Here is a 24,611-nt window from a genome sequence, read left to right as displayed (position 1 = left end):
TTTCTACTCCATTGTCCATAAAACCAGGAGTTTTGCAGCTGACCTTCTGGATGGAGTGAGTTTTAACACAGAACTGCAAATACATCAGCAATGACCTTATAAATATACCATTACTTCAACTTTTGGAAAAACTCCTAATCTTCCCATAGATTGAAGCAGTGATGAACGTGCCTTCACTAAAAAAAATAAATCATTGCCTCATTTGTTTATATGCATATAAAATTGCCCCCTTTCCACCGGCTCTACTTCGGAGTGACGGCTTTTCCACCGGCCCGACTCGGCTCTGTAGCAGGGTACCGCCTCCTGGCGGTGGGAGGGGGTAAATTATGAATAAAGAGATCAGGTTGGAAACACTTGTGAATACCACAAGGAAGTATAAATGTCCGAATACAGTTTAGGCGATTTGACAGAATGTCCCGTTTCTACACCCAAACTGTTTCATGTGGTGATTCTCCAGCAGTGACTCTGGCCATCAGGGAATTAAATCTAGAAATTCCTTTTCTAGACTGTGTAAGAAGCCTGAATTTAAATAATTGCGATATGGTATGATGATTAAATGTTGATCAGTGACTAGTATTTCTGTAATACAATCAGATGTTTTAATGTGTCGACCTCACAGATGGAAAGATGTAAATACTTCAGGAACACTTTATCCCAGGAGGTGGAGAACCTTTATTTAAAAAGCAAACATGTTTGTAAAAAAAAAAAAAACAGTCTTTAATGAAACAGAGCAAAATAAAGCTCAGATCATGTAGGAACAAAGGAAAGTTTTTATGTATGTACAACTAGTAATCAGCACTGAGCATTTCCTGGCTTCTGCCACATCAGAGGGAATAAAGCTTACACCTGAAGAGTGGAGGAGACGGAACCGAGCGCTCATCAGGAACTACTCTGGAAGTTCCTGGCTCTCCAGCAGGATGTTCTGACTGGTCTGGAAACATTCAGTGGTGACTGTACATGGTTTCTAGAATAATGGAAGCCAAGATGGGACTGGTTTGGTTAAAGTCTCACAAATGAAACAGTTTGTCTAACCAAAACAAAATCTGATGGATGGGAAATAATAAAAAAAACAAAATCTTCAGAATCTTTTTCTCTTGAGGATTTCTGGTTTCCAGTTGATCGGGTGGCTTTCTTCAGTCTGCAAAACAGAAAACACCGTTAGCCCATTTTCCTCCAGACGGATTCTAAACTCACTAACTGGAACAGGATAACTTACAGCCGTGTCGTCTTCTTTGTAAACCTTGATGGTTTTGTCAGCCTCGGCGGTGATCAGCCGGCTCTCGGAGTGGTCGAACATGCAGGCGAAGATTCCCGACTCACTATCCAGCGAGCCGGGCTGCACGGCGGCGTGGATCCGCTGGAAGTTGTAGCCTGTCCTCCAATCCCACATGTGCATGGTTCCGTTGTCAGCTAGGGTACAAGCAAATTATTCTGTGTAAATCTATATGCTCTGTCACCGCATGATACATGTATCATCAGGTAATCATGAGTCATGTTAAGGTGAGAGAAAAAAAACAGTTTTTTTTTAATCACCTCCAGACACCAAAACACCATCAGAGTTGACAGCCAGTGTGTTGATGATGGCGTTGTGGCCAGAGAGGTTCTGGATGAAGCTGCCATCTGGGAACATCCACTGCTTGATGTTATCAGCTGATCCTGAAGCAAAGGTGTACCTGGAGGAATAAAGAACCAAATATTACATAAAACTCCACCTTTGCTTTTTTAAATAGAGGTCATTTCCAAAATGGCTGCATTAAAAAACAACAACAAAACCCCCCCCAAAACCTTCATACACCGAGTAAACAGGAGTCAAAAACAATCCAGAGCTCCAAGTTCATTTAGGGATCATAAAGACATATTCTAGATGTTTTAGAATGCTAAATATTCAAGATATTTTAGAGGTTTTAAAAGAAGGAGAAAGAAGAGAAAATAGGACAAGCAGAAGCAAGGAAAGGAGAGGTCACAAAGAACGAAGGAGAGACGAGGATGGTGAGGAGTAATGGCACAATGGAGAATGGAAGTAAATAAGAAAAGAGAGTGAAAGAAAGAAATTAGAGCATCAGATGGGTAATAAAGTCTTAAAAATGAAACCTTTATTCCACAGTTTTATTAAAAAATAAAAAATACTCCAACCAAATCCCAGACGTTTCCTGTCTGCACATTAAACCGAGTCTACTACTGGTATGAGTCTACTCACTGCCTGGGGTGCAGCACCAGAGTTCGGACAGACTTTTTATGGTTTGTCAAAGTCGCTCTGGTTTTTCCAGCGATCAGGTCCCACAGTCTGATGGTTGAATCATGGCTGCCTGCAAAAAACAGCCAGAGGAAAGACAATAATTTTGCTTAAAAACTGAAAGGGTGCTGTCTTGCATTAGCATGGGGTTTTTAAAGCTAATATTTACCTGTGATGATTTGTGGTTCAGTAGCCTGACACCTCACTGTGGCGACAGTGTTGGTGTGGCCAGTGAGTGTGTGAACGTTTGCTTTTGTCCTGATGTCCCAAACCTGCAGGTATATTGAAGAGAGGGCATCGTTTATATTCACACAATAAGTCATTTAGAAACGTGGCGCGCCATCATCCTCCAACTACTTCCTGTCATCTTTTTCTTTGTGGTTTGCGCCAGTAGAAATATATGGCTGTTAATGTGACTCCTGTGATGTGAAAAAAAATGTTTCCTTTGGAGTTTTGCAAAATACACAGATTTCAACACAGACAAAAATCTCATCCAAAGGCCGAAGCTTTCTATTGACAGACAAGAGTTCTTTCAAAGTTGCTGTGTTTCCATTACGCAAATTTATTTTCAGAATGCCAAATTGCATTTGCAATGATCTTTGACCGCAATTATACAGTCAGAGGAAACACAACCAATGTTGCTCACTGAATAATAACATCTGGTTCCAGAGGTGAGCCGTGACTGCTGCAGTCAAACAGAATCTTAGTTTATAAACTGAAGAAAACCGAAGGGAGTTAAACCTTTCTTTACTCTCTACTCTGATGCTTGAACTGCTGAGCTAATCGATTTGAGACGCTGCTCAGTGAGAGCTCACCCTGGCTGAAGCGTCTCTGCTGCATGTCACCAGCACATCAATCGTTGGGTGTAGATCCAAATCGTACACGGCACTGAGGTGTCCATGGTAATGCCTGATCACCTACAGGTCAAAATAATACTGTCAAGATGCAGCTAAAAAATTAGGAAACAGATAACACAATAAAACATCCATACATAACAAAACAATTTTTAACAAAACATCAAAGCATGTTTAAAACAACCATCTTAAAAAAAACCCCAAAAAACTCTCGCTGACAATAACCCTGTGTGAGCAGTGTACCTTGTTGTACTCCAGATCCCAGCATTTGACCTGCTTATCCTCCCCGCAGGAGAAGAGATAGGGGCTGCGGCTGCTCACCGCCACGCCGCGCACCGTGCTGATGTGGCCCGTCAGCGACAGCTTCAGCTTCCCGCTGGCCAGGTCCCAGATCTGTCAGCACACACACATCCAGAAAATATTTATACAACAGATGGCACTTGGAAATGATGCTGAACAGAGGGTCTGGGATATTACTTGGAATCCTCAAAGGAGCCTTTTAGCAGGAATGAATTGATGCTGATATAAACTGTTCTAGATCAACTGCATCCATAAAAATACTCACATTATATGAATGAAGAAAGAAATCAATAATGATCTAGAAGAGATGCTGAAACATTTAGCCTCATTCTTTTCATGATTAAGTGAGTAAAACCACTTTTGGATTATAACGGACTCATAGTTTTAAGTCAAAAAACTGAACATACTCACACTTCAGAAACAATGAAATGTTTCTGAAGTGTGAAGCTCTGATGTTGAGATGAGCACAGCTTACCTTTATAGTTCTATCAGCAGATCCTGTGACAAACCACTGGTTCCCAGGCTCCACAGCTATGGACCTCACCCAGCCCAGGTGACCGCTGATGACCTGTCAGATCACACCCACCACAGTACATAACCACACACTCACTCAGTTATCATTTTAGGCATGAATCGATGAGTTGTTGTTCAAATGGTTTGTAGGTACCCGAAACAGTTTCCATGGAGGATGCCACTGTGGTTTGGGCATCGTTGGTGCTCTCCTCATGAGCGCAGAGTTTCTGGTGCCTCCACCCTCCAGCAGGGACTGAAACAAACAAACAGATATAATACTTCTCTAAACAAAAAAGGATCATCATTTGTTCCACTGATGTCATTTATAAAACATGCTGCTGTGAACCACCTTTAGTTTCATGAAGCATAAAAAGTGATGCAGAATTAAAGCTCCTAACATACAGTTAATAAAATCCAGGCAAAGTCTAAAATTTGGGTCTCAATTATTCTAAATGGGGATAAAATGCAGGTTTTTGAACGTTGCCAGGTTGGTTTAACCATCATGAAACACTGATTTCCTGCAAAGATCTTCATGTAGCCTCCATATAAACAGACAGTTCATCAGCTTTGCAATTCCTGCAACATAATGAAGACAAATGTTGAACATGAGAGGAAATGTGGGATTGTCTAACCACAGCAGTGGACTGAGGGTGAACTCTGTCCGCTCCTCCTGCGTGTCGATGGATTTCTGCAACGCTGGCTGCAGTCCGACTTGCCTCTTGCCTAAAATTTGGTGACAAATTATAATCCAGAAGTGTTTTTTTCTCAGTTAATTTCAGAATTTTGTGTTAATTTGTCTGAACACGTTACCGGACTTGTGAGGGAGGCAATGCCAGCGCCATGGAGATGACGCCTCCCTCACTGGGATTCCTGTGCATCTTTGTGTCTGCAGTCAAAGCCATTCCTAAAGATCAGAAATTGTTCATACGGGTATTAAGTAATGCTCTTTCATTTACTACAACAAAACAAAAAAACTCTGAAAATACTGGAAGTTTATATAAGAAAAGAATATTTACCAGGTCCCGAGGGATAAGCATGTGTCCCGGTGATCAGATATTCTGCTTCATCTCCTTAAAATTATTTTGTTAAAAAAGAAAACCAAAAGAGCCTCAAAAACAACACCTCCCACAAATGTTACAAAAGAATATACTCTTAAAACTGTATTAATGGGGTCACTGGTCTGTGATGGAGTCCTTTGTTCCTGACCTGGATGGGCGTAGCCCTGGTGGAGCTCCTGGCCTGCTGAAAGCTGTGAAGCTCTGCCCTCCTTCACAACAGGCATGTGCAAAACCGGAGCGTACTCTGTTTTCAGCTTGACGCCCATCTTCATTCTGTGGCTGTAAAGTCAGGAAACAATGAGGCGTTTTAACATAAAGGCATTAAAGTTTATGTCATTCACTTTAATTCACACTTTGTCTATTTTAATAAATGATTATGTTAAATATCAACTTGGAATCAGTTCTGAAAGAGAGGTGAACAAGACACTGAAAGCAGTAAGAGGTTAGGCTGAAAAATATTAGGAAAATGTATTTAAGATATTATTGTGGAATATTTGAGTAAAGTTATAAACTGCAATTAAACCATATTTTCTCAACACTTCTTCTCTCTTAGACCATTATTAACCCCACTACTTCTCTCTTACACCATTATTAACCCCACTACTGTCTTACTGTTAGGAAGCAGGTCACTCAGTCCTGCAACACTTAATGTCCATTAAACTGGTTAAATAAACTATCAACCAAATACAGTGCTTCGTAACAGTATTTATGACCTTTCAGCTTTACGATACATTGTAGTGTCACTACAGCAAACTTATAAAATACAATATTTTATTGGGATTTTATTTGAATAACTGTTGAGTAAAATGAAAGATTTAAAAATCTTAAAAGTGTGGCTGATTTCAGCCCCCTGACTCATTACTTCAGGGAGCCTAATTTTACAAGAGTAACAAATGTAAATGCTTGGTATGTGTTTACTAGGTTTGTACATGTAAAAAGTGACACTTTGGTTCACTCTTCTTTGCAAAACACCTGAAATTTAGACTGTATGAGACATTTATGGAAACAAGCCTTTCCAGGTCTTGCCAAAATTTCTCAATTATTGGTGACTCAGTGTCTGGACACCGAGTCACCATTCTAATACATTCGAATGTTTTGATCAGAGTACTGCATTGTTCCTCTAGCTGTATGCTTAGCTGGAAGGTAAAACTATATCGGACCAAAACTGATATAATTAAAAATAACGGCTGTTGTAGTAAAGAAGGCTGAATACAAAACAACAGCACAAAATTCTGATTTTTAGCAGAGTTAGGTTTCTCCAAGCGTATATTCCTGATTATTAGATAATCAACTGTATAATAAAATACCACCCTACATCTATTCCAACAGATGTGTTCTTCAAATAACCCACAATAAACGCAGTTAGTACAGGAGCAAACCAAGATCACAGAATGACACAAGCATCATGCACCGTTAATTAACTTAAAGATGGTGTAAATCTGTGGTTACTTTCAGCATTTTATGAGCTACCGGTATACAAATTCAGGCGAGATTTTACCTATCTTCATCCAGAGCGATGGTCTTAGCATGGTCAGAGACAAACATGTCATGAGTCCTTTTCAGAGACCTGAAGACCAGAGTGTGGACAGAGTGCTTCTGCACTTCCTGTGGAAGCATATAACATTAGCTTAAAAAACTATTAAATCTATAAAAAGAGCATAATTCTCTAAATAAACACACTTGTCTAAAACGTGTAAAAAATAAATGTTAACTGTTCCAGCTATTAGCCAGGCCCAACGGTATGTGCGTACCGTAGCAACTTATCGACGGTACAGGAATAACGAAAAGCAGTAATGAACACCAACATGTCTTACCTCCGTCATTGTGGTGATAAATATACAGCAAAATATGGACTTATTTCTTAGAAATTAAACCCGGTAGCTAGTCCAAATATTCGACACACAAGTGTGCGAACTAACACAAGCAACGCAGATACCCCGGAAATAAACATACGAGCTGTCGAGGGAATACAATTGGCGCCACCTACCGGCCGGGATGACCGGAGAACTTGTCATGTCCGGCTCAGCGGGGTGGATTCAACTCCCAGGGCAGAGGGATTTTTTAATGTATATTTTTTAGTAACGTGAAGTGACGAGTACAAGTTTCTCAAGGAGTCATTTTTATTTCTGTTATAAAATTAAAATTCATTGTATTTATACTTATAAAAATCGTTAGGAAATAAATAAACACATAAATCTCTGCTTTTTTAAAATTTTTTATTTTTTTATTTTTTTATGAAAAAGTATGAAAGATACTCACTCTATATGTTTTGTTTTTTACTCTGCATGCTTACCATTCTTACGGCTACTATATTTATATATTTATATATATATATATGACCGGAGAGTATATATATATATATATATATATATATATATATATATATATATATATATATATATATATATATATATATATATATATATATATATATATATATATGAATTTGATAATATTTACATGACCAGATTTAATTTCAACCTGATTGACAGAAGCAACCATTTTGAGTGATAACTCATTATGTCGGTCCAAAGAAATGAACTTGTAGTCAGAGTATGTGTTTGTTTACTCAGTAACATTGTTTATTTACTCTGGTTTTGTACCTGTAGTATTTGTTCCTTTTGAAGAGTCCAAACTCCAGCTGACTCACTGACAGTGGTACCAAATGACAAGAGCTCTCTAATGTTGGACACAGAGGCACTCAACATTCAGTTACATTGAAATTCTTCTCCATTAGTATCTTTACTTGACAGCATTTTTGATCATACACAATAGTGGATCTTGGCAGGATTAAAAGTTTGGCTGTTGTATAAAACATGGTGGTGAAACAGACTGCACACACAGAATCAATTTTCATTGTAAGTTAGGTCAAACACCAAAAGAAGAAAATAAAGCAGCTCTTTTCGAACTCGAGCATAATGAAAAGATTGGAGCCAAAAAAAAAAAAGACACTGTATAATTCAATGACTTGTGAAAGCACCTTTAGTTGCTATTATTTCAAATGTGTCTCTGACCTTATGAGTCTCACATCATTGAAGGGACATTTTTTACCACAGCTCTTTTGCATGGATTCTTTTCACTTCAGTCGTCTGAGTCTTCAGGGCTTACTTTATGTCCTTCTCTTTTGAATTACACTCTACAGTATTTCTGTCCTGTTGAAAAGAATCATTGCCACACATTGATTATTTTATTTGTTTGAACATTCTGTGGTCGAGGGGTTGCTGTGTTTGCGATCATTGTCCTGTGTTAAGTCACAGTTTGGGCCAAGGCGGATATTTGACTAAGGAATAATTTTTGTGTCAGTAGTTTTTTTTTTAACTATTCACCTTGAGCATTGTATGGTCCTAATCGTGTGGTAGATATATTGGGAGGTCTATTCTTCTAAAAATTGAGAACTGTCTTAAATGTTCTCTATTTGTGAATAATATTTCTCCCTCTACAAGTTGGACTCAAAATAGCTTGGAAAAGGCAAAACAACACTCCCAACCCAGATAGGCAGCAAAAAGTCCTCTCAAAGAACAATGCTGATGTATTTCTGTCTCGTAGCCTAGTTAGAATAGGGCTGTTAGCTGCAGATCACTCTGCTATTATAGAGGTGATAGCCAATATACTGTACATCATACATATATATATATATATAGAGAGAGAGTGAAGTAAATGTAAGTGGCAGAAGATGATTCCTACTTTCCTCATATATCACATATAAGCAGTGAAGGAGTGGCTATCCACACCGGTTTTCTGTTTTGCTTTGCTTCATATATTAGAGCAGACATTGTTATTGATTGAAATAAATATAATGTCAAGTTTAAACAACGGAACTTGTTTAACGATTAAAAATGTGAACTATGAAAGCTGTGTCGATAGCAGATTTTTTTTTTGTTTTACTGGCCATCTACTGATATTGCTTTATTTCAGTAAAGGACTAGAATAGTTTTAGACCTATTGTTATTAAAAACAAGATTGTTAATAATCTAAACAGTGAGAAATGTTTGATTTGAAATGATGACATCAAACAGCAAAATAATTGAAACAGAGAAATCCAATGGTAACCATTTATTTCATGTATGTGCTTTTGCTTTTATATTCTTTTGTCAACAGTATAGTTAAAAAATTCTTATTTTTGTAGATATATAGCGCTAAGGAATTTATATAAAATAGCACCTATTATACTAAGTAGGTAAACTAAAGAAAACGTAACTTCAGAAATTGTGATCAGATCAGATTAATATAAGGAAAATATGCAAACATCAGATAATTGGAGGCATTTTATTCTGGGTCAATTTAAGAGTTGAAAGCAGACCAAAACGATCGTTCTGGTTTATGCATCTCCGAGTCCTCCAAACTGTTTGACCCCAGCCTGCTGTCCGCCTCCCGCTGAGATCCGGCTCACTGGAATGAGCTTCATGGTGGTTTCTTTCAGGGAGTACCAGCGACTGTGCCATGTCAGCCAAGTGATTCCGTTGTCAAAGCCGTACTCACCAGCATCCTTTTCAGTGTACCTGCCCCCTGGAAGGACACGGGAAAGAAAATTCAATTGTCAAAATGACTCAACGGATTGAAGTTCCAGGGAATGGTTTTGTTCTTTCGCATTTGCAGCTGCAGCATCGCAGCTGGTTTTAGTCAGAGGGCCTTACCCTGGTAGTATTTTCCATTCAGATGTGCCGCGTGGCATCTGTTCATCCACCAGCCGGAGCCGTCCTGCTGGGCACAGTTCCCTGAGTACTTGTCGTTGTCTTTGTCGTGAGTACTGAACTGCATGCCGTTGTGTGACGTGTGGAACTTGTCACTGGCGTCGTCTCCAAGGTCGAAGCCGTCGAAGGCATCGCCAGCATCGCCACCAAAGTAGTAACCGTAGGTGAGTCTGTACATGTCAGCCTCCGAGCCGATACGGAACATGTTGTAATCGGCATATCTACAGACAAACAAGCCTTGTATTTAACTTCTTGTTGCCTCAGTTTGATGACTGAATTTGCCAAATCTCAAAGGGGGTCATGTTTGCCATTGCCCCTTACATAACACATGAGTGTGTGGGTGGTTGTGCATTTGTACTTTTTGCTACCCTCCCAGTCAACAAGCTCGATTCTCAACACGGTAGGGATGGTGGAGCTGGTCGTCAGCAGGTGGATCTTCTCGTTGCCGAGCCAAAATTCTGTGGTGTCGTCTGGGGAGAGGTACCCAAAGCCCTCCCTGTACTGGGTCCAGTCCCGGAAGAAGTCCACGCTGCCATCACGTCTCTGTGAACAGCAAAGAATTAAAGAGTGAAGACTTTTACTCTTTGTTTCAGGACTGATAATGCCAATTCTGTCCAAGATTTCTTTTAGACAATGTTCACAAATGACTGAACATTAGCGTAAAACAGCAATTCTATGGGTGCATACCCTTTGTATTACAGTGAAGCCACGGCCAAAGTTGTCAATCTCACAATAGACTAAGAACTGCGGCTGTGCATTGGTTGGCTTCACATAGTAAAGGCCGCTGGTGGTGGCGCCTTTGTTTGCAATATCCTGGCAGTCTGATAAAAAGAAACAGAAATATCACCATGAACTCTGTGAACAGGTCTAAATTATTCCAGAAGAAAAACTTTGGTGAGATTTAAGTCACAAAATTAAAAATGCATCACAGGCTTTGGACGGGGTAAACATATGTTCTTTGCTATGAAGCAGCGTATCAATTTTTCCGTCTATCTAAACACTGAATCAGGGCAAATGTTGTTCTGCTGAGACCAGATTGAGAAACTGTTTTAATAGGAATGTTCCAACGGTCATGCAGTGTCAGAGTGTCTTTTTCTCTCTCACCTGTTCCTGTGGTAGGCTGGATTTCGACCGTGTCTCTGCAGGGCTCACTGCATTTCTGCTGCAGCTGAAGGGCCAGTTTCTTCAATTCACCCATACTCCTCTCATTGGACGAGATTAAGTTCTGAAGTTCACTGAGAAAAGCACAACCAGTGGGTTTTGCTTGAAGTCATTTATATGTGCAAAATATACCCATTTAAAATGAAAAGATAATTCATTGTGATAACAAATACAGTGAAAAATTGTACGACAGAATTAGGAAATGAATACAAGAAACCAAGAATGAAAAGAATTACAAAAATACACAGGAATTAATTATTTTAAATATAAATTAATTAAAAAATACAAAATAAATCCTACAATGAAAGTAGGTATTCATAACTGTATCATTTATCACATGAAAGTAATTATGGAAGAAATGTAACTTATTTTAGACTTAATGTCAGTGATTCTATGCTGATCTACTTCCTAAAGATGCCTCCAAATAAATAGAGCTATAAGAGTAAATTTGAATAAAATTATATAAAAGGTATTAATTGAACCAAAACTACCAGTAAGAGGATTTCTTTCAACTCTGTTTATTAGAAGCAAAGCTTAAACGCTGTCAGTAACTTACATCATTTGTTGTTCTTGTGCAAGTATTGTCTTTTCAAAACGCAAAACATCGTCCAGCATGCTGGAGGACTTCCTGTAGTACGGATCTGAAATCCAAAGTCAAACGGTTTAAGTTACACACAAATCAGCATGAGACTGAGCCATGTCTGTAACAAAAGCAGGAGCTCAATCATAACACACAAAATACAAATGGATGTTACCAGGCTGGGAAGACTTTTGCGCTGAAGTTGTCGAGTCTCTCATGTATGTAATTTTTTCATCAGCCCCAACAGTTAAATTGGCAATTGTCTCCAGTTGATCTTGCATTAAAGTCAGGTCTTCATTTACGCCTGGCAAATATCTGAACATGTAATCAGCAACTCCACATGTAGTAGGGCAGTACTTTCCCTGTTCATACACAGCGTTTATAGAAAGTTATACTCAGATAAAACAAGCGAGACTGCAACATGCATCATTGAGAAACTGCATCATACTTACAAAGCCGTCGTTCATGTTGCATTTTGCAATGTTATCTCCTCTGATTTGCTGCACATCAAAAAAAAAGTAATTTTAGATCTTTTTTACTCATAGCTAATTTTTTGAGGTAGCAAGAAAATAGATCCACATAAGATTCCACACTTACAGCTGATGAGGTGGAGAAAAGTAGGAAAATAACTCCTGCTGTGGTAAAGCGTGGCAGAGCCATGTTGAGCTGGCCACCAGTTGTGTGTTTTGGTGTTCTGGGAAAGTGAAGAACTGCTCAGCAGTCTGGGATATTTATCTGAACAAGGTCCTGTGTTCGGCCTTTGATCATGTGCAAACATCCCACTCACTTTGTTGTTCTCAAACTGTGACTCAAATGTCTGACAGCTGCCAATTCTGAGACGTGACGCTGTCTGACTGACAGCGGCTCTCAGGAGATCAGGAACATGAAGTTCACCGCTTTCTGCCATGTCTGCTGGTGAACACAAAGCAGGAGAACGATGACTCACATTTTTACTCTGGATTGATTTCAGCAGCCTGTCATACTCATCATTCTCCTGTTAAGATTGTAACACATTGAATCCACTCTGCTGACTCATTATTGATAAAAGTAATCAATGATCGTTCACCACAATATTTGTGCAAAACAAGATGTTTTGAAAAAAACAACAACAACAACAACAAAAAAACAGAACAATCCACATGTTATAGGAACAAGAGTATGGAAGTATAAAATTTGAATTCCAGCCCAGCTTTATGGAATATATTATATCCAGCCAAATGGATGGATGGATGGATGGATGGAGGGTTGGATGGATGGATGGATGGATGGAATTCTAATTAAGACACATAAGTTGATGATATTAGCTACTGTTTTTAACATTCCACTAATTGTCATGGTTTTGCCACTCGCAGAAGAACATCGTTCCAGTCGTTCATAAATTCATTCAACAAATGGAACTACTTCTCAATTTTCATTTTAACAATTGTGATTTAAAAAATAAAAGTAAAAAATCAAAATCAGAGGTACAGCTGATTTGTGATTTGGAAAAGAAAACAGAATTTATTTCTCATGTTTTTGTTTTATTCTCAAACTATTCAGTGATCTCTTTGTGGACAAATGGCAGCTCAGTCATTCTGGGATAAAGGTTTCCTTTTAACAAAAAGCTGATCAGTCTGAACAATGATGTGTTGATTTGCAATTACAATTAAAAAAGCCCTTTAATTTATTTTTGTTTATATATGTATTCTTTAATCTGGAAGTCACCATTGAGCGTCAGAAACTCTGAGACCTATAAGCCAAATGATTTTTGCATCATGTTCCTATTTGAATATAGATTTCTGTTTCTTTTCCCCTTTAATCTTTACGTAAAAAACTTTAGTACAGAGAAAAGGAGGATGTTTTTGGAGTTTCTCAGGAATGGAAGCTGTTTTTGTCTGGACACTTTTTCAAAGGGTTCCTGCTCTAATACATTATAACCACTAGTGGGAGTAAAAGAACAATATAAGATAGACATTAGTCCATACACATACTGTACTGCGGCTGGAAAACCTGTAAAAGGGAAGCAATTATTGATTTGGAGATCTCACAACAAAGTGTTGAGACATTCTACTCTCCAGTCCTCAAATATACAATCTGATATGACTAATAAACCAAAATGCGTCAGAACGTTGTGATGCATTGTGATGTTGGTTCTTTCGGCGCTTCCCATCCATTTCACAATCAGATCACAGCTGAGATGAAAGTCAGAGCCGTTTCAGAACCATCCGACCATGTTGGGGGGTTTTTCCCCGCTTCAAGCCAAGTTCTTCAACTGCCTGATCGGTAAAGAGATTACCAAACGTCTCTTTGTAAAAGCAGACTGATGAAGGCCGGATGCATTACTGCTTTTTTAAAAGAACACACAATATTCTTGTTGTGTACTTAACTTTACTGATTGTCGACATACATGCTGACAATCCTGTAACGATATCAATTTTAGATTATTTAACTTAATCACAAGAAACGTACGTCACTTCTTGAATGGTTATTGAATGTTAGTGTTTGTTCAGGGGAGGTTTAGAACATGCTCTACAGGATTACAGCAGATTTTCCTCCAGCAATCTGCAGGCATTCCTGCTTTTCTGCACCAAGAAGCTGAAAGATTGGCTTGATTATTAGGCAGCAGGGAAGCTGCTGACCAAACGTTTGGTCAGTCTTCATATTATAAATAGAGTTCTACAGGTATAATGTTACTTGCTTCAGTTGGTCAAGAGGTGAAAACTAACATCAAATTCTTCCACTTCACTTCAAAACAACAACTTGGACACAGCTGGGCGTTCTCACAGAAAAATAATGACAAGAATAACGGACTGGATTCCATTCATGTTTTGGAATGACCTTCCCAAAGGTCAGTGGTAGAGAGGGAACTTGATAAAAGACATTTAACCAATATTAGTTGAGATTTATGTTTATCTTTGAGCATATATGCACAATTTTGACCCTGTGTGACTTAAAAAAAAAAAAACAAATCAAACATAAATTCTAAATTTTGCATTTAGTTTTGTTTTTTTTTTTTTAAATCATGGAAGCTTTTTGTACTATAATTAGTCCATTCTATAAAACATAACCATGTAATGGTTATGTTTATATAACTACTTAAAGTTTACAATTCTGGTCCTGGATTCCTGTTTTCCAGGTATTTGGAAAAGCAAGAATGTTCCTGACCACCGTCTTTCTTTTTTGCTTTGTTTTCAGTCAATGTGTTTTTGCCACCCACTGCGACTGCTGGAAAACTTTGCAAGATTGTCACAAATATTTGTCAGGATTACATAAGTACACTTGTGTATGGAGGTTTATCTGTATGAGGCTTCACCACATGCAGCAGCGTGGCTGGGAAACTTATTTTACAGAACTGTTGCACATGTTGTAAATCCTTTGCACATGTTAGACTGTGAGTCTGCACTGCTTGAATGTTGCAGCTTATTTTATTCTACACTTATTCTTCCTCTGACCTCTTTCTTCCACCAGTTTGTATGCTGTGGAGTTTCAACAAGATTTTATTCTGCTAAAGCTAAAGGGTTGTTCCGGTGTAATTCTTCCAGGCACCTCTTGGTAAAATACACATCTTTTTATGAGATCAAATCAAACCGTGAGGATACGTGTGACTTCACAAAGCTTAATAAGGCATCACCTGTGGGCTCTGTGTTGACATTAATTGATAAGTGTTACCTTAAGTTACCTTCTTTTATTATGTGGAACCAGGATGGATATAAAACCATCTGACCTCAGACTGAACTGCCAGGCCCGTAAACCTAAACAGTGCTGAACTTTCCCTGAACTTCCCTATTAGTGTGGAAATGACAGTTGGGAAATGTCTCTCTCATTCTCCCATTGCTGTGCAGCCATAGACATTTCTTCTGGACAGCATGTCAAAGACCTGAATATATTATTGGAGTATATCCAGTAGCAGAGCAAAAGCAAACTACAGTAAAAAAAAAAAAATAAAAAAAATAAAAAGGTGTCAGCTTCCTCTAATTCCAAAATCTTTATCCAATAAATTAGGAAAGACTTATTAGAATTTGTCCATAAACAACAGATTTTTTTTTTTTTTTTAAAAACAAAGTCTCCACAGTTTTCTTTGAGTGTGACCAGAAATTAAACCTAAAGAGCCTTTGTAGGATCCTTATTAGCCTGGGCTATAGATCCAGAACCGTTTGGCGGGGTGTAAATCCCGGACCGCTTCCCCGCCCTCTACCCCAGCACACAGGGCAAAGGTTTGTTTTATTACCACATCAGGGTTCAGCTTGAGGCCACAGATGGTGAGTGAATGTAGCGTGATTCAGGCTAACACATGCAGCAATAAGAGACTCTGTAGACATGTTGCCTGGGTTCTTCACCAGTCAAAACTTTATGTAAAAGTGGCAATGAGAAAGCAACTGTTTAAGCTTGACTAGAGTTTGCCAAAAGGCACGAGGGAGACTTCATAGGGTCAAGACAAAGAAAGTTCTTTGGTCTGGTGAGACCAAAATGGAGATTTCTGTCCATCAGACAAGACACTATATGTTTGGAAAACACTGCATTTCACCACAAACACGCCATCCCCACTGTGAGGCATGGTGGTAGTGGCATCTTGCTTTGGGGATGCTTCATGGTAGCAGGAGAAAAAATGGAGATTCAAAAAGCCAAAAAGCAAAGGACTGAACTCCAGGTTCACTCTGTCATCTACAAAGAGACTTCACACACATATGCCACTTTATTAGGTAGAAAGGTGCAGGAGAATCCTTCTTCTCTGAAATTATTAACAAAATCATTGATAATATCTGAGGCTTGCTTGTCGTGGTTGAGAGATTTACAAGCCCTCCTGTGGCTGTGGGATCTGAACCACACTCCACCAGCATACGCAATGAATTCACCAACGTTTTCACTAAGAAAACTCTGAAAATGAGTGGCTCAATTTGTGCATCAATATCAAGCCCATTACCACTGTGACCAATCAATACCAATGTGGAGAAAATGACACAAATCTGCATGCTGAACCACAAAAACGTAGAAGACATTGTACAGCCATTCAGCTCTTCCTGCTGCTATGTTGATATCTTATCCACAACTTTCTTTAAGAAAAAGTTTTAATTGTTTTCTGATACAAATAGTGAATTCATCCTGCATATCAGGTATTGTTCCCCAGGCGTTAAAAAGAATAGCAGTTAAAAAGCTTCCATTCATCGCCTAGGTTATTGAAAAAGTTGTGTTTCAACATTTAAATGCCTTCTTAGTCACACAACTTCTGGTTGCAGAACATTAATATGTGAGCTCGTGTCTCATTACTATTTTTGCTTCTGTGAAAGAACAATGTTCTTCCTTTATCTTAGGCTAAACCCTTTTGTGGAAGAAGCATAATAATACAACTCGATATTTTCAGTCTTACTTAGAAGTTAAAAAAATGTAACAATAGACTTTATAAATACACAATATTGCAGAAGTAATGAATTTGAGGTGTTCCATCTATATCTATTGCTGGTGGTAAATAAAATCAGCACTTTGGGATTCAGACTGTCTCTACAGTTATGAGAGTTTGGGTTACTCTTATGACCTCAATGCTCATGGTATAGTGGTAACGATCTCACCTGTGCAATAAGCTAGGTTGGAAAACTTTCTTACAACTAAATATTTAGCAGATGTTGCGAGTAGAGGTTACCAACTTTGTAGAGACTCAACACATTGCCTGTGGCCCTCAGGTTACCTCAATAAGAGTGTAAAGGCAACCTCATGTAATAATGTTCCACGATCAATCAGCTGTATCCAAACCTCACAATCACGAAGTGCAACGCAAAGCAGTGGCGTAAAGCACACAGCTAAAGGTGAACACTAAAGGTGAAGATATGTTCATGCCTCTTTGGTAAACAAAGTCTGGATTTGGCTGGAAAAACACTATTTACTGACTGAATTACATGAATTGTACAGCTTGGTGCCAAGGGATTATGGTGTAGGGCAGTTTTTCAGGAGTTGCAGTCAGCTCCCCAGTTCCAGTCAAATGAAACTCTTAATGCTTCAGTCTAATGAGACATTTTGGTCTATTTTATGCTCCCAACCTTGTGGGAACAGTTTTGTGTTGCCCCTCCTGTTTCAACATGACTGGATTAGTGAATGAAGCAAGATCCAGAAAAACATAGATGAGTGTGGAAGAGTTTGGTTGGCCTGCGGAGAATCCAGGATCGTATTCACCCAAAGGTCACAACATGCACATTTCTTACTTTCTGTGCGCACTAAGAAATGTGCATCTGGATACTGTAAGTCTATATGTTTAAACACAATTAGAACATATTTGTTCTATGTCTGTCTTACATTGGCAGATTTTCCAGCACCAATAATTAAACAGATTCCTCGACCCATTCTCAAATGTGTTGGATTCCTAGTTGGTGTTATGACTTACATGGTAAAAAATCCTAATTCCAACTGCTTATTTATCCTCAAGTTTTCAAAGGAACCAACCTAAAAAAACATCCAATGGAAACATCTGCAGGCCCAGTACAACCATTAGAGTTCAACAATAGACACATTTATTGAAGGTTTTTGTTTGTCTTAGAATTGTTGGCATACCTCCTAAATAAATAGGGATAGAGAATAACCTGCCTGCTATTTGTCTATAATTTATCAATTTTATATCTTATAAAGGGCTCCACAGTGTTATATAGACCTACATGTTATCCGCCCACACACCCACACAGTTCCTCAAAAGTAAGGCATGCTTTGTGAGTCAAACTGACTTTCTCACGGACTGAAAAGGCAACTCTCTGAAGTCAAATTCTTGCAGTTATTTATCCTTTTTGAAAGGATTTAGTAAAATCTAGGTCAGCACACAGTGTGTAGTGCAACCAATGCTTCAAAGATCTCCTCAGAAAGGCAGCAGTGTTTCTCAAAACACGAAACAATGAGCATGTAATTGAATCCTGCAGGATTAACAGAAGTGTTATCTGCTTTAGTTTGTTTAGGAAGGAGGACTAGATTAAAAAGATGTACATCCACAATCTCCTCCTCTGATTCACTGTCTAGATGCTGATCATCTTAAAGGTCTGATAAGCATTTCATCGAAATTCACTAACAAAGCAATTAGAAAGAAATTAGCTCAATTTTAAACCATAGTGGTCACAATAGTATCCCTACCCCTTCCTTTATTTTGTCACAACCACAAACATAAATAGATGACATTTGACTTTTATGTGGAAGACCAACACAGTGTGGTATACAACTGTGAAGTAGAAAGAAAATTATACATGACTAAAAACATTTTTACAAATACAAAACTGAAAAGTGCGGTGTGCAAAAGTATCCCCCCCCCCGGGTCAATATTTTGCTGCAGTTTCAGCTGCTAGTCTTTTAGGGTTCGTCTCTCCCAGATTTGCAGTTCTAGTGACCTGAAATAGTCAGTAGATATGTAGGGAGGCGGAACACTTCTTTAAAAAGAAAGAAATTACAACTAGCATATTTTATGATTTTCTTTCAGCTTTCAGTCTTCCTTTAAAACACGGCCTTTTTTCAGTCTGGTCACATTCTAATCTGACCTTGAAGAAGGACAGAGAGGGAAGATAAAGAGAGCTTCTGCAAAAATCTGTCATTCACTAGAACAACGTAAAGAAACATTTTCAAAAGATCCTTTCAGTAAGTTGAAGGCTGCTGTTACAATGTCACATCTATTTCGGAAAAGATGTGACAGAAGTCCCACTGACATGAACCTGCTGGACCATACAGGTGTTGGAGTAAGAGACAAGGACCACAGCAACTGAGATCCTACAGTCACATTGGAAATGTTTGCCCTTCTTTACATCTGATGCTTGATGAGATGATTTGAAACAGGTGAGCAGAACCAGAGAAAAGGAGAAGACAGCCGAGGAAATCCACAACCAGCCAATGATTATGATAATTATCTTTTACAGGAGACTATCCGAATTTGCTATTCAGCAGAATCCTTCAGTCCACCTCGATAAACAAACGTTTCACCTTTCATACTGTACAGCATTAAAAGTTGCAGTAAGGTTCTGCTTTCTGTTTCATATTGCATGTGCAAACTTTCCTCCTCCTACATAATCAGCACATTGTTAGTCAGACAATGGAAAGGCAGTAGCCATAAAATTACACAAACTGAAATTATGAAAATAAATTTGACTAATGGAAACTCACCAATTAAAAAAAAAAAACTACATTATTTTTGATAAAAAGTCCTTTCGCTATTTTGATACGGTTTCTTGATTGTATCAAAATAGATGGACATTGCAAAACTGCGATGGAAACTCATCACAGGAGTCGCATGATCAACAACCAGATTTGACTACTGATGAAAACAACAAAGGTGAATGGATTGTTTCTTTTTGTTTGTTTGTGTTGTTTCTGTTTTTTTGACAGTGTGCAGCTGGCTCCACCAGAGCTCTTCCAGAATCACACAGTTCATAAAAAGTAGAATAAGATGCAGACGTCTCCTCTGATGAATAATGGGTGATCATTCTCTCACAGTCTCCCATGGAATAGCTGCCAATACACTACAACTGGACAACAGAGAAGGCACAGTTTGTAAAACATTCTTAGCATTACCTTACAAACTTCAATATACACCAAAATGGATTTATACCACACAAAATAAATATGTACTACAGAGAACTGTCACACCCTCACAGCTGTGTGCAGGAATGTGTGTGTGGTTCCAGCTTCACTTCATCAGAGAGCAGATTCCCTGAAGCAGCCAACAGATTGTTTTCTCACTCACCAGTGGAAATCAGGCTTCAAGTTCGTTCTTCCATTTGAGAATAAACTTTTACCCACCTGCATCTGTCCACCGCCTTCCTCTGTGGATGAGGGGACAGCGTGTTGTTGTAGACTTGCACAAATGTCAACATCTAAAGCAATAATATATGCCTGTGTCTAAAGAGCTGGATAAATTCAAGATCTAAACTTGCAGCATTTTACCGCAATTAATTCAAAATATAAAGGTTATTTATTCTTGTATAAATAACTTTTGTATTTTGTAAAAGGCTAAACAATAATAATAATAATAATAATAAAATCAAAGACAAGATTCAGTTACATATCCCTATTCTAGCCCTAACAAAGGGTCTTTATTTGGTCTAAAGGATAAAAGTATGCAACCTTTTAAACGAGGCTTTAAAGGGTCACAGTCAGCTTCTCATTAGGATCTTTGACCTTAATACGTCCAAAAAATGCTTCAGTTTTGAAACAGCCACACTGAAAAGTGATTAGTGAAAGCTCCTTATTTTGCAACCCTCCAAAACCAAAGACACTCAACACTGACCAGCCTTTAATCCACCAACACTCAACACTCTAGCTCCTCCCCTTTTCCAACTTTAATAAATGCTTTGGTGTCAGGATGCTTGCTTCACACTGCCATCATGTTCCTTTACCAGCTGCTCAACTTTTTTTTTGCAGCCTCCAAAAAGGAGGAGGACTCCAAGTATGACCTGTCCCTGTACAAGCGTGGAGACTTGCTGGAGGTGCCCCGGACGCTCTTCACACATTTCGGTATTTACCTGGGTGACAACCGGGTGGCTCATCTCATTCCAGACATCCTGCCTGCCATCACTAAAGATAAATCTGCAATAGCCAAGATGGTGACAAACAACCGCCTGTTGATGGGCGTCGTCACCAAGGTGGCCAGCGTCAGAGTGGACTCTGTGGTGGACTTTGCGTACGGCTCTGACATCCTGATCAACCACATGGACAAAGTGTGCAGCCAGCCTCCACTGGATGGGGATGATGTGGCACGAAGGGCTGAGAAGCTGCTGGGATCCGTCACCTACAGCTTGCTGTGGTACAACTGTGAACATTATGTCATGTACTGCAGATATGGCATGGCCATCAGCTACCAGACATACCAGGTACATCCAGTTTTACATTCAAATTCAAAAATACTTTATTAATCCCAAAGGGAAATTAAATGTTGTTGTAACTCATCAATTTAGATTCTTCAAAGAGTTATTGAATATGGTGATGCTGTTGGCAGGGAAGATGTTCTGCCAAGTCTAACAAGCTAAGGCAACGCTTTTAGAACTAAATCTTTAATTTAAGTAAATATTTGGGGTTTGAGACATTTTCTGAATCAGGCTGCTGACTTAAAGAAATTACCAAAAGGTGATTTAGGAAAAAAAATTACTTAGGCCAATACTTGAGGAAGACGACAATATTTAGACTGGTCGAACCAAAATACTGCTTATGAAACAGATATTTTTTGGACACATTTTGAAATTTATATTAACTTGTGTTTTTTGATATTGGCAATGTGGTTTGCTACTCCCTGAAATCTCCCTTCAAATATGAATTGATCCTGTTTGTAATCATCTTACATGTGTCTTTATGTTTGCATTCGGGAAATTAATTTGCCAAAAATATTCTTGTAAAAGATCCAAGAAGCTTTGCAATTCATTTACACAGAAGATCATCACTGTTAATATCATAAGGCTTTCTTCAAAGTATCCAGTTTCTACACACAAATAGAAAATCAAAACTATCCAACTTGTTTAAAACGTCTTCTCTGTTAGGATCACCCTGCTTATTGCTTTGACTCAGTGACTTGACAGTAATCCTACCATGTCATGTGCCAATTCAAATACAGACTGATGTCAAATGTCCTCATCGTCACTGGACTCACATTTCACAATATGTATGCTTTAAATCTGACTCGCTAACATGTCCTAGTACGGCTATGTTAGTTAAAGTGAAATGAACTGAAATCATTCATGATGCAAGTAGCTCCATCTAGTGTTAATCCATGTCCCATCATAGTCAGCCTGACCTCCACTGCTTCTTCCCAGCACTCACCCCATGTCATCTGCATGTCTCCTGTTTTGCACAGTTCTGCACCTCGGTACGTAAGATCGTGTTCAGCAGGATGAGCGCCTACCTGACGGCACTGTGCGGCGTGAGCTTCATGCTGTACCTGAGCTGCGTCACGCCGCTGACCGTCCTCCTCACCGTGCTCATCTCCTTCACCATCTGGATGGCTTCATAGGCTCATCGTGTGAAATAGACTATAAATGATGTCCAGCAAAATCTAAACAATATGCATCAGGAACTCCTGGTTATAATTTTTTGCTTGCTATTACAGCAGGGATAGAGGTTTATTCTACATTTGTTTGGACTTCAGTTGTTTTTTTTTACTGTTGTGTACTGACTGGATAATAATTTGCAATAAGAATTGGTACTGCTTTAAATGTATTTTGAATTAAATGTGTAAGCATTCAGCTCAAATGTTCATGGGTTTCAGGTCGCAGATTTTGGATTTCTTTCCATTAAATAAAGTCACAACAACTTTAGTACATGATGAAGGTTAATGGAAGGGTCAGCAAAATCACTTTTCCTATTTTCAGAGTCAATAATCAAACATGTTTCAGGTTGTCATGAAGTATGTTGTTAGACTGCATTCTTTTTGTGACGTGATTGTGGTAAATGTGAACAGAACGTGTCACATGCTTCCCGACTCTTCACTGAACATTATGTGCTGCATTGTTCTGGAACAATAATAAATTATTGATTACACGTGTTATTAATTACATAAGTGATGTGAAGCAAACTAGTCCACCTGTCTGAGCAGAGCCTGGGAGGCTGTGGTCGCTGCTGCACAAAATGTTGATCATCAACTCATCAAGAAACTGAGAAGAGTCCATGAATGTGAGATAGATCACTGGTACTGAAAAGAAGTGTGGCTGTATTGATCAAAAAGGAAAATGTCAAAAATGTTTATTGGAAAGCTTGAGTTGTTGATCATTTTCACTTATATGGAAAAAAATGAGATGAGAATTTTTTTTCTAAACGGAAAAAAAAGAACAATCCAGCAATTGTTTTCCCCATATTGTTGCATAATAATTGTGCACAATTGCTTCCCAATTATTGTACACATACAGACATTTTGCAAAGGAATCTGCAACTCCACTTTTACTTTATCATGCATGTGGCACAAAAACCAGCACAATGTACCAAATCCACACAAATACAGGTCACGTGTTTGATGCACATGGCACAGAGAAACAGTGCAGTGTGCACAGTGTGAGACAGACACACACACACACACACACACACACACACACCCTCACACCCCTACATACTTACAGGATGTTTGGAAACAAAACACCTTATCTATGTTTTTTCTTTCCACAATTTTGCTAATGAAGAGGGAAAAAAAAAGAAAAATAATAGTCAAACATTGTTTTAAAAACAAAGGAAAACATCAAAGTGGATGTGCTGCAGCAGGTGTCCTCAATAGTACACTGATGGTACCATTGTAATTTTGTTATGTTCTAAAAACATAATTATAAATAAAAGAAATCTCATGTCTTTACAAATGGTTGTTACAGTACTTAATTTTTTTTTTTTTTGGTCAAACGTACAGTATGTTCACAATGACAACATCAAATCCTGAACATCCTTGTGAACCATTGAAACATGTTCAGGAAAATTAAAGAAAACCTTCATTTGAAAAATAAACCTGATTTTTCTAAGACAGGGATGGCAAAATGCAGAGTTAGGAGCAGTTAGGATTCAGCTGCATGGGAGCAGCGTTCCCTCTTCACTCAGCTTTAGTGGATATGAAAGAGTTTGAAACACACAAGGACAGAATGTTTTTCATGAGTGTGTATGATTAATGTGAACAAGAAAACAGATGTAGGTGGAATGAAAGAGCACCAGCTTAACTTGACATTTTACATAATCCTTTTAACCTCATCATTTAAGTGTTGAATGTTGACATTCACTGGAGACAGCCTGTCCTCCTGTGGTCACAATCATTACTGACTCATATCCAGCTATGACAAACCCTGAACTGCAATTATAAAGAGGTGAAGTTCTGACTATCATTGGATTTCTGAAAAATTCCATCATAGCGTGAGATTGATTAATAATCCGACTTAAACATCATATTTGTTGATTTGTAGTTACACATGTACAAACCTATATTAATGAGGCTTGCCTTTATAATTCAACACTTACCATGAGGAACAGCGTTTATATTGATCCTAAAGAGGTTTACGTCTGGTCTTTACATCACCAGTTGCTTTAAGCAGAGTGCAGGTGCGCTCTGCTGATGGTACCTGCTGAGATTGGAAGGTAACTCAGTTTGGTGGCCTTCAAAATTGGCACCTAAGTTTCAAGGTGGATTTGCAGACGGTAATTTCATTTTTTTTCATCTCGTCTGTGAAAATCAGATTTTCTGTTTCTGTAAGAGCGAAGGAGCACAAGCACAGGCCTCTGTCACTTGACTGAAACAACACCTGCTCAGCACACAAACATTCAAACAACGACTTTCAT

The 24,611-nt window shown here is 38.6% G+C and overlaps 3 protein-coding genes across 3 annotated transcripts; 1 reads left to right on the top strand and 2 right to left on the bottom strand.

Annotated features, from left to right (window-relative positions):
• Positions 1–645: 645 nt before the first annotated feature.
• Positions 646–6,930, bottom strand: plrg1 (pleiotropic regulator 1). The gene is made up of 15 exons (XM_028019068.1): positions 6,773–6,930; positions 6,457–6,563; positions 5,107–5,237; positions 4,917–4,970; positions 4,711–4,804; positions 4,533–4,623; positions 4,055–4,153; positions 3,863–3,955; positions 3,331–3,480; positions 3,049–3,150; positions 2,403–2,505; positions 2,198–2,306; positions 1,534–1,673; positions 1,217–1,410; positions 646–1,138 (listed from the first exon to the last, which is right to left on the bottom strand). Exons 1-15 carry the CDS (start codon positions 6,779–6,781, stop codon positions 1,079–1,081), a joined length of 1,536 nt encoding a protein of 511 aa, XP_027874869.1. The 5' UTR covers positions 6,782–6,930; the 3' UTR covers positions 646–1,078.
• A 2,278-nt stretch (positions 6,931–9,208) lies between these two features.
• fgg (fibrinogen gamma chain) lies at positions 9,209–12,147 on the bottom strand. The gene is made up of 9 exons (XM_028016306.1): positions 11,988–12,147; positions 11,843–11,890; positions 11,566–11,752; positions 11,367–11,451; positions 10,754–10,884; positions 10,337–10,470; positions 10,008–10,192; positions 9,593–9,870; positions 9,209–9,464 (listed from the first exon to the last, which is right to left on the bottom strand). Exons 1-9 carry the CDS (start codon positions 12,048–12,050, stop codon positions 9,277–9,279), a joined length of 1,299 nt encoding a protein of 432 aa, XP_027872107.1. The 5' UTR covers positions 12,051–12,147; the 3' UTR covers positions 9,209–9,276.
• An 8,552-nt stretch (positions 12,148–20,699) lies between these two features.
• On the top strand, positions 20,700–22,847 carry LOC114144069 (lecithin retinol acyltransferase). Its single transcript, XM_028016536.1, has 2 exons — positions 20,700–21,190; positions 22,165–22,847. The coding sequence occupies exons 1-2, from the start codon at positions 20,705–20,707 to the stop codon at positions 22,318–22,320; spliced, it is 642 nt and encodes a 213-aa protein (XP_027872337.1). The 5' UTR covers positions 20,700–20,704; the 3' UTR covers positions 22,321–22,847.
• Positions 22,848–24,611: the final 1,764 nt, after the last annotated feature.

This window comes from Xiphophorus couchianus, chromosome 5 (assembly GCF_001444195.1).
Source record: "Xiphophorus couchianus chromosome 5, X_couchianus-1.0, whole genome shotgun sequence".
In the NCBI taxonomy this organism is placed as follows: domain Eukaryota; kingdom Metazoa; phylum Chordata; class Actinopteri; order Cyprinodontiformes; family Poeciliidae; genus Xiphophorus; species Xiphophorus couchianus.
Note: the sequence above shows the minus strand (reverse complement) of the source record. Positions and strands in the feature narration are given on the sequence as shown.